The sequence below is a fragment of the Ostrea edulis genome, chromosome 3 (assembly GCF_947568905.1).
Source record: "Ostrea edulis chromosome 3, xbOstEdul1.1, whole genome shotgun sequence".
NCBI classification, from domain to species: Eukaryota; Metazoa; Mollusca; class Bivalvia; order Ostreida; family Ostreidae; genus Ostrea; species Ostrea edulis.
The window spans coordinates 4647525-4657997 of NC_079166.1; the positions used below are offsets into that span (position 1 = coordinate 4647525).

At 35.5% G+C, this 10473-nt stretch overlaps 1 protein-coding gene across 1 annotated transcript; it reads left to right on the forward strand.

The window, feature by feature from the left end:
- The first annotated feature begins 340 nt into the window (after positions 1-340).
- On the forward strand, positions 341-9545 carry LOC125675562 (coadhesin-like). The gene is made up of 6 exons (XM_048913287.2): positions 341-701; positions 2723-2819; positions 3416-3592; positions 3831-4001; positions 5540-5710; positions 6163-9545. Exons 1-6 carry the CDS (start codon positions 375-377, stop codon positions 6189-6191), a joined length of 972 nt encoding a protein of 323 aa, XP_048769244.2. The 5' UTR covers positions 341-374; the 3' UTR covers positions 6192-9545.
- Positions 9546-10473: the final 928 nt, after the last annotated feature.

Consider the following 10473-nt stretch of genomic DNA (forward strand, 5'->3'; position numbering starts at 1 on the left):
CAAATCACCAAATACTTTCAATTTTACAAGAGCTTCGTGTAACTAATCATTTAGAAACTTTATACTTTAAATAAGATGACCCAGAATCATGAGATATTTATCTAATCAATATTTTTCAAACCTAATCTTATGCAATTTATTTGGAATTTGATCGAGCAGAAAAAATATATGGTACATAGCACAATTAAATCATTGATTTATCTCGATGAATTCCGTCTCTGCATCTTGCAATCTAAAACCAATTATAAGCCTTGTTATTCATATATCATTTATTTTCAATTAAAAGAGTACAATTACTTGATAACGAAGATAATCGTTTTATGGTTTACTTTCGACAAGAACTTCAGTTTCCTCATATACATCGCAACGAGTATATGGTTATTATGCCCGCAATCTTAGTCACCAAACGAAATGTGTTAGTATGGCTGATCTTAGAAATGTCGGTGTGCTATGGTTCGGATTCTTGCTTGAAACTCAACATAGATCACACAATCGGAATGAAACTCCCTGTTTCCCCTCTTAAAAGTCTAGACGGCATAGGACCGAGTGCATGTTTCAAGGAATGTCAGCGTCTCAGAAATTGTCTGTCTGTGAACTATAACAGAAAGCACTTCATTTGTGATTTGATTGGTAGGAAGAAAAGTAATGTTGAGCCACTGATAAATGACGGAGATGTCATTCACATGGACCTGCCAGATGTTGTAAGTAAATACAGACACATTTTCGTGATGCATGTGCTGTTTGACTTGTTTCATACCGATTGATATGTCGTTCTTGGCACACTGATTTTGACTACGGATGACTCCGTTTACCTGATCAGGATATAAGGCTCGCGGCAGGTGTGATCGGTCGACAGGAGATGCTTACACCTCCTTGGCACCTGATCCCACCTCTGGTGTGTCCAGGTCCGTGTTAGCCCAACTATCCATTTTGTATTCCTTGTAGGAGTTATGAGATTGATCACTGTTCCTTATCTTCATCTTTCATTTGTACATGGGCGACACGTATCCATACAGGTACATGGTACGATACCCTATTGTTCACTGATCTCTAACCTTATTTGCTTTAAAAGAACCATGGACTACGTGATTAATTTTGAGTTATTGCTTATATTTTTCATTCCTAAGCGCATTGGTAACCAGAGATACGGGAAGGGTACGACTTCTTTGGCTCTTTTACTATCATCAAATTGTGAGGATGAAGACATTTTCTAGTTAACATTATGCTCAAAACATATCTCATTTACGAACAATCCAAAGCATTTCAATGTTTCGATTCAGCTATAGAGCATTCGCTTCGTCACCGGGAGGTCGTGAGTTGGAGCATTGCTCGTGCCATGATCACATCAAATCTAACTGTACTTCAACTACAACTTGTAAGGTTTAAATATGAGTGAAAATGTTTCGATTATATGGAAAACAATCAATCAATATGAAATTAGTCACTGTTCGTTATATTTACCTTTCATGTAGAAGTAACTATTTATAGTACATCAAGAACGAATGGTAATATTCGATTACTCAGAGAGAGAGAGAAAGAGAGAGAGAGAAAGAGAGAGAGAGAGAGAGAGAGAGAGAGAGAGAGAGAGAGAGAGAGAGAGAGAGAGAGAGAGATGTAAAAACCATTTTTCAACAGGCTCTATAATTTTATTTTTATTTAAGAAACCGTTCTTAAATCTATTGAAACACAACATTTGGTGTATCCAGCCGGACTTATATCTTCAGATGAATAAATTCAACATAAGTGTATATACCTCATATATTTCATCTAATGAGTATTCGCTCCCTAGCATGAATGTCTCAACAAAGTTTTGGAAAGTCTATATGTGTTTCAAGTGACAATATTTGAAGCAAACATAATGAGTCAGAGAGCATTACACGAAATAGTGACGATAACCAACAGTAATCAGGTTCATCAATCCTATAAAGATATGAAATTATAATTCATACCCTGTCGACCGCTCACACCACCTGACTTTGGATAGGGAACTTGCATATAAGTACGATTGCTCTACAATATGTGGATTTCAAATCAAGATCGTTTAAAATAAAGTTGCAATAATGAACTTCACAAACAATAATAATGGTGTAACAAGCGTTGAACCTCACTCCTTTACACTTGATCAAATTCCAGTTTTAGCTTATTCTTATTCTAAATTTAATCTTCATAGTACATTTATTATTCTAGAAAGTAACGAAACATGATGAGAGATATTTCTAAGATTCTTTTATCTGTTTGATTTATTTTGTCGGAGCTATGATATTAATAAATTTCAAATGTTGGAGTACAACATTGCCAAATACTTATCATTTTAAACTGACACAGTTCACCTTTTCAAAAACATATAATTCAAAATAAGCAACGAATTTAACGGGTGAATTCCAAGTCGAAAGGGCTCTGAAAGCGTAGTTTGTGAAGATGTGAAATTATCTCTTCTTGTTCGTTTTTCAAAAGTAAGAAACTTTTTTTACAAAATATAATACCTTTTCTAATTAATATTATATTTTATATGAATCATAAAAAGGGATGCGTTTTGTCTGTGATTGGAAAAAAATCAAAACAGAAAGGTTCATCAACTTATAAAACCTCATCAGCCACAGAATGCAATCTCTTCCAAAATCTTCATGTACGTGAAATTTTAGGTGATAATTATGATACACACCGCGAATGCTGGAGGGAGAACAATTAAAATTTTAGCTTTTTTTTTTCTTTGTATGGTCAGAATGATCCGATGGACAAAATCTGTGGGAACGTGAACTGCAACAACTACTCCACATGTATACATACTCTATTCAATGAGAGTGTGTGTATCGCAACAGGTATGTCATTCATCAACTTTCCGTTACATCCATCAACACGCACGAATGTATGAAAAAGTGAAGATAACAATCAAAGGAATACAAAACATATCGTTGGATGTACCAGAGGTGGGATCAGGTACGTGTGCATACATATCTCGGGCGATTATAGAGGGGGTTGATTAAGGCCGTTGCAGCCTCCTTTGGCTGTATAATTCATCCAAGAAGGTAATTTTTGCCATTTTGGAATCTTCAACCCCGGACAGAAAGGGTATGAACTTTGATTGCATCCCGCTTGAAAATATTCTAGATTCGACACTGCGTGCTATGTTTTGGCACCCCGCACGTATTCGAAAAATACGATTTATATTTAAATTGCAGGTTCTGATGCCTCAAGTTTACACAATTCTTCTTTTTTCAGTGATGAGAAAATTTGTAATTGTTGTTTCTAATAAGTCTTATTTTAAATAGTGTGAAATGTAAAGACAATATGTCAAACGTTTATAGCAATCAATATTCATGTTTTAAAGAAAGTTGACTTCTTTGCAAGAAGATGGAAATAGTTTATAGCGTCAGATGCTGGTGTTTTTTATAATAACTGGGGTACCTTTCCTTAGAATGTGCTGAACCTCTCCCGACGTTAAAGAACGGAGTTGTTATCAGACAAACATATTCTCCAATATCGGCAACGTTTGCCTGCAGCCCTGGATATACACCAGTAGGTACAATTAACACCATTCACTGCCGCCCGGGAGGGAAATGGTCATCGCTATCCTACAGCTGTCATGCCCCGGGTAAGAATTAATTACAAAATCAGCATCAAAGAAAACAGTGTTAGTAACTGATTGTTGTTTTTCAGTAATTTTAGAAACATGACACGAGTATGACCACCTCTACCTCATATTTTCGACTGAATGTACAATTTGATAAATGTGTACATCGATACTAGTTCCAAATGTGTTACAAAAGAAGAGGTCGCTATATGAAATTCAATTTTGCAACATCCTTTCAAATTCCTGCATAAAATTTCAGTGGATGGAGGATGGGGCAGTTGGAGTGGATGGGGTTCGTGTTCAAAATCATGTGATGGTGGAACCAAAGTCCGAAATCGGAGTTGCAACAATCCTATTCCCCGTTACGCAGGTAGCTACTGCAACGGTCCTTCAGAGGACAGTGTACTCTGCAACACCAACAACTGTCCAAGTATGTATACATAAACACATTTCTGTGGATAAATATGGGTTGTAATAGAATACAATATATGATTCAAAATTAAGTATGACCCTTCACTCTTGATGAAGCCCTGGGTCAAGAAATTAATTGTGAATTAAGAGAAATTCGTTGGAATTTGGATGCAAATAATTGTGTATCAAAATGTGTAAATAACAAGTAGTAATAACTCTTATAATTCCTATAAATTTACATGATTAAAAGTGATACGTTATCCTGTATATAACAATAAAATAATAAAGATAACTTGATGTATATCATAATTCCTATGAAGACTTAAGAGTACGGCAATCACGGACTCCTGAACACAAAAGCGATGGATCAGGTCCATAACAAGAGTAAACATCTCATCACTCACCATGTTCACCATATATACCTCAGGAAATGGAGTAATGTGTAGTCAAAATTACATTTAGTATGTAAAGAACGACCTTACATGTAGCTGGGTATTGGAAACTCGTCAGACAGCATTTTATTTAATGAACGGTTGTATTGGTACACTAGGTTGTTATAACAACCATAACATTTTCGAAATGTTGACTTTAAAGACAATGTTGAGACACTGCAACATCAAATTATTTGTCATTAGTCTGTCTCAATTTTATAACAAAATGTGTATCATATATGGACTATGGTCGTGCGTATCGAATCAGGTCAGAGAAATAAACACTACAATGAGTTGATAATGGAATGTTACTGCATAGAAAATTTAAAGAGGAGAAGCTGAAATCATACATATTATCTTACAGTTAAGTTGCAAGTTTGCCGTTAACATCAATGTCCAATGAATTATCCAACATTTGAAGCAGATATGGAATACCCTGTGGTGTCTTTTATGCTTAGTAATGAACACAAGCCCTTTTCTTCAGAAATTATACTTTAAATTCAAACAAATATATCGTATACTTGATTGAGCTTTCACCCAGTAATTAGTTCACGGATATTGCTACATTGACCGTATACAAGAATAGGAGTTGTCGTAAATAGTTTGTTGCATACTTCATTTTTTAGTACACAGTATCAATGCTCAAACCGGTTTTTTTTCTCAAAACTTTCAAGCAAGGGTTGAATTCTTGAGAAGTAAATTGGTTACTGCTCTTCGTTTTACAGAAATTTCTGCGTTTTGAAGAAGTGTGGATTTGTCATTTGAGATGATTGCTTATATATGCTCATTTCCAAATGTCCCGAAACTTCTCCTTTTGAAATGGTTTTTAAAATTATTTTAAGGTTGCTCAAAGTGCATATATGTCATATTTCTTTGTTGTTTGAAATGTACACCTCTTGAAGCCGCGCATTGTTCATCAATTACCATTGCTATGATCAATTAACTGATTTACGGTTCCGTTGGGAGTTTAAAATATATTGATGATAGGAGGCTAAGTTATTACAACATCCGGGGAGGTTTTTTTTCAATCCGGATGTGTTTGCTTGGCATGGGCATGATATTCATTTCATATAAGCTAATTGACTGCTTCAATGTATTTTGTAATTACATTCATTAATGCTTTAAGTTGATGGAGGTTGGGGTAATTGGGGAAGCTGGTCTTCATGCACGAAAACCTGCGGCACTGGCTCCCAAAACAGGGACAGGAAATGTGACAATCCTTCTCCGATATATGGAGGGGCAACCTGTAGTGGAGCTTCGAGGCACTCCAGGGAGTGTAACAAAGACAATTGTCCAGGTAATGTTGCAAAACACGATATAAATCCAATATTGGAAACACAAATACAAACATACACACAGAGAGATAGATAGAGAGAAAGAGAAAGTATTGTCTTTAAATAAAAAAGATTTGAGAAAATCTTCTTTCATTTGATAATTATATTTTGTGAAATAAATTTCAAAATTGAGAATCTTTATATCGGATTCAACCAATCTGTATGTCAAGAAGTTTAATAACCTTTCTTTCTCAGAAATTGCCTGAATTTAACAAATATATAATTGTACAGTATACCACCTTCAATACTTTAACGGGACGTAGCTGAGTTCATTAATTTTAAGTGTGTGGATATAAAGTACTGCAACTAATTGCCGAAAAGTCTTTGAATTTTGAAATATGTTTTGTAACTTGTATTCTTTACGCTAACATTTATTTACAAATGCATTACATATGATTACCTTATTTCTTTATAGGATGGCTTTTTGGACGGAAAAAGAAATAGTGACCATATCGAAAACTGTCTTCTGGTTGTGACGTTTTTCATTCTATCAGACAGTGCATCCCTGGAATGAAAATGCCATGTATAGTACTAGTCATTTCCTTTTCTTTCTTTATTGTTTTTATTTTCAGAAGGATTTTGCGTGAAATTGAGTGTTTGTTAATCTCTATAATGGGCGTACTTCTAGTGCAAGGTGAAAGGATTAGATAACGAACAGTGATCAATCTCATAATTCCTATAAGCAATACAAAATAGATAGTTGGGCCAACACGGACCCCTAGACAAACCAGAGGTGGGATCAGGTCCCTAGGAAAAGCAAGCACCCCCGTCGACCGGTCACACCCGGCGTGAGCCCTACACCCCAACCAGGCAAACGGAGCCATCAACAGCCACAATCAGTATAAACATATGAAGTACCACATCCATGTGCATACAGTGTACATCACTTGTATAAACACATTTTACAAAAACTGTTCATGTTAGCTTTATTGAATCATACTTTCAATAAAGGGGTAGGCATGCATGTGCATACATCTATATAAACGTTCTACCAGTGAAACTTCACGAAAACTGATTAGGCCCCCCTATCCCTGTCAATATCAATCACATATTGGTTTAATAAATTAGTTTTCAGAAATCTAATTCTATACATAGGTCTATATTTGTACAATAACATATACGTGTATTCTCTTCTAGACAATGTGAGGACGTCCTCACTTAACAGGTTTCATCGTAGAGGGAGATAGAGAGAGAATACTATTTAACATTATGGACTGTGAAAAACGGTTATTGGTATGTATATATCTGCTGTCTGCTTAAATGCACCGGCCGTCAATTAGCGCACGCTTTACCCGTGAAACTGCTAAGACAACATTAGCCTAGACGCATAAACACTTATTATTATTTCATTATGTTGATTTGAGTTTTCTCTGAAATCAGTATTTTATATATAATTATAGATGTGTGCAGTGCAAAAATGTGAACTATGACAGTAGTAGTACATCTAAATGTTTGTTATTTATTCGGTAACTAGAATTGTCGAAATACCCGTGATTTACCGAAATACCCTCATAAACACCGAAATACCCCCTAACCTACCGAAATACCCGATGTTTTATATCATATTCCTGTAATTGAAATATTTTTATAAGAAGTTTTCTATATAAAACCAAGTATTTATTAATTTAATATCACTTTAAAATCACATTTTATCAAAACTTCTCACTTTTCCTCACCCCCCGCCCCCCAAGCCTTTATTTGATTAATTGAAGACACGCGCGATAGCCACACAGTTCAAACGATAATTAATCTCGCCCGCTTTGAAATTTTAATTACGAGTCCCTATAGCTATACCTAACACAGTACATTTTTGCCTTTACAATAACATGCGTGTAGTCTCTTCTAGACATTGTGAAGACGTCCTAACTTAACAGGTTTCATTGTCTTGAGAACGGTCTCGGGCATGTGTATATCTGTTACATAACACTTCCTGTCTGTTTCAACGCCCCAGACCTCGATCAGCGCACGCTCCACCCGTGAAACTGCTAACACAACATTAGACTAGCCACACGAACACCGCTTGGTAATCAATACAAATAAAGCATCAATCTAATTAAAATGAAATATTTAAGTATTTTAATATACTACATATTAATGATTGTCAAAACAAAATCTGATGGCAGAATTATGGTTGGCTTCCTTTCACTCTAGATTATTGTCTACCTAATGTAAAACTTATACGGTACCGATTTTGATGCACCAGATATAATACCAAAAAGTAGATACATGTAACAAGTAAAACGCAATTTTGGGGTATACGCCACCCTTGTCGTAAATATGTGTGGCCTTACTCTACAAAGTATGATAAATTTTGATTCAACATGCAATTAGAGGGTAATTTTGATGATGCTGACAGTCATATGTACCGTAATAAAAGGAATTAGTAAGTTGTAAGCAAGGCAACAAGCACTTGATGAAGGAATTAAAAAAAAACACCCTAGTTTAATTACTGGTAAAATTTGTTGGGTATATGTAATTGTAAGCTGATAAGCAGGTCGCATGCCCTGGAGTAGAAACATTACAATTTTGACATCCTGTATTCGACACGTTGAACATATACACACAGGGTCTTCTCCCCCAAGTGTTGTTTTAAGAACACGTGCAGCAGGGACCCAACAGGTGTATATGTACATATAAACGATGTTCGGTTGAAATGGGAAAACAAAAATCTTTCTTTTAGTATAATATAAAATTTACACTTAAAACATACAAAATAATATTTTGTTATTAAAATAAATTTTCAATACTTCCTCAATTTTTTTGTAACTTATGATTTCTGTGAATAATTTTCAACAGAAAAAAAAAACTCCAGCTGTATTTTAAATCCGATTTTCCTCTTAGAATAACAAATGGTAAATTTTCAAAATATTAGCACATGCATACTGTGTATATCTATCAAAACAGAAGCCTGTTCAGCAGAGCGGGCGCCTGCTAACATTCCTAATATTCATGTGCACCCGCTCTGCTGAACAGGCTTCAGGTACGTGTATATCTAGGTACGAGGTATGTGTATACCTGTTACATAACGCTTCCTGTCTGCTTCAACGCCCCAGACAACGATCAGCGCACGCTTGTCAAATTGTTCAATTTAATTTACATTGTTGAGGCTTTAATCTGAGAGTGAGTGAGAGATTGGAATAGAAGAAGACAATTATATCATATAATATAATAACACAAAGTTGATAACAAGTAAAACGCACTTTGGGGGGCATACGCCACCCGCCTTATGCATGTGCGATTAGTTTACAAAATATGTTGGATTTTGATTAATCATACAGGTACGCAATTAGAGAGTATGTTTTAATGTTGCTCACATCCGTGCCCTAATCAAAAGTATTAAGAAAGCAGATTACATATCCTTGGGTAAAGACATTATAATTTTCACGTCCTTGATGCGACGCGTTGAACATATACCCACCATATTTTTATCATGTCCACTTCTCCCCCGTGTGTTGTTTTAAGAACACGTGCAACACGGTCTACATATAAACGAAGTTCGATTGAAATGGGAAAACAAAACCTTTTTGCAAAATATAAAAATTGACATTTCTTTATTCCTAAAAACACAAAATGATATTTTGTTATAAATAAATTTTTGAATCATTTCTCAAAGTCTACATACATATATAAACGCCATTAAAACAGACAGAACATATTAATCTTGCACTCATATACGGTCATTTGTAAATCTTTTTTTTTCACTGTAAATATTATTAGCACATAGCTTCTTATCCAAGGTACATTATCATTATATGGAGCATAAAATACTAAAAAACAAAATCAAAAAACGGATTTCTTTCAGACTAAAAAGTTAAGGTGTATCAAAATTGGTACCGTATAAGTTTTACATTATGACCCCTGGGTCGATGCCTCAGCTGGTGGACTGTTAGTCCCCGAGGGTCTCTACAGCCCAGTAGCTAAGTACTTCGTTACTAGCTTGAAAATACGGATGTATATTTAATTGCTGTTATAAAATTCAGAAATTCATTTCAAAATTAAGGATTATCTCCCTCATGCATAGCTCTTATCCTTGGACGAATTTGGCTCCACTTGTTTGGCACGCTGTTTTTGGCTATATTTAGATCTAAAACTTCATAGTTATTTCGGATTTCAAACATTTCGGTTGAGCATCACTGAAGAGACATTATTTGTCGAAATGCGCATCTGTTGCATCAAAATTGGTACCGTATAAGTTTTACATGTAAATCCTAAGTACATGTGTATCTGGTTTTAGTAAGGACAAATAAACGTTCCCGATTTTATTTTTTATTTTTTGTTAAATTATTTCTTTAATATGCCGGTATGTAATGCCAGAAAGCTGACGATAATCAAGCCATAATCATTTTCTGCCGATGAATAAAATAACTATTGTACGGGTAGATAGTCCTAACAGGTAAACAACGGTACTTCACACCGCGGCGGTGTAACTCTGCCCCGCGATGAAATCCCTCGGCGGGATAGCGCGGGAAGGATTAACATACCGCTGGGGGAGCGCGGTCTAATACGGGATCCGCGCTGGCCGTCCTGTAATGATAGGTTTATTGACGAACTAGATCGTTAGAACGACCATAGAATTTACGAAATGCTGACTTTATTCGAGACTGTTGAAACCCCTGTACCATCAACTTGTTTGTCAGTAGCTTGTCTCGATTTAAAAACTGACTATACCCAGAACGAGCTCTTGCGTATCGAATCAGTTGAAATATAAACACCATTTGCAGGTGAA

What these genes read in the sequence shown, in the direction of transcription:
- LOC125675562 (XM_048913287.2), top strand. Translation starts at nt 375, where the DNA reads ATGGTTATTATGCCCGCAATCTTAGTCACCAAACGAAATGTGTTAGTA. An exon ending in GAGTGTGTGTATCGCAACAG is followed by an intron (nt 2,820 to 3,415) that starts GTATGTCATTCA and finishes ACCTTTCCTTAG; the next exon opens with AATGTGCTGAACCTCTCCCG. An exon ending in CTACAGCTGTCATGCCCCGG is followed by an intron (nt 3,593 to 3,830) that starts GTAAGAATTAAT and finishes ATAAAATTTCAG; the next exon opens with TGGATGGAGGATGGGGCAGT.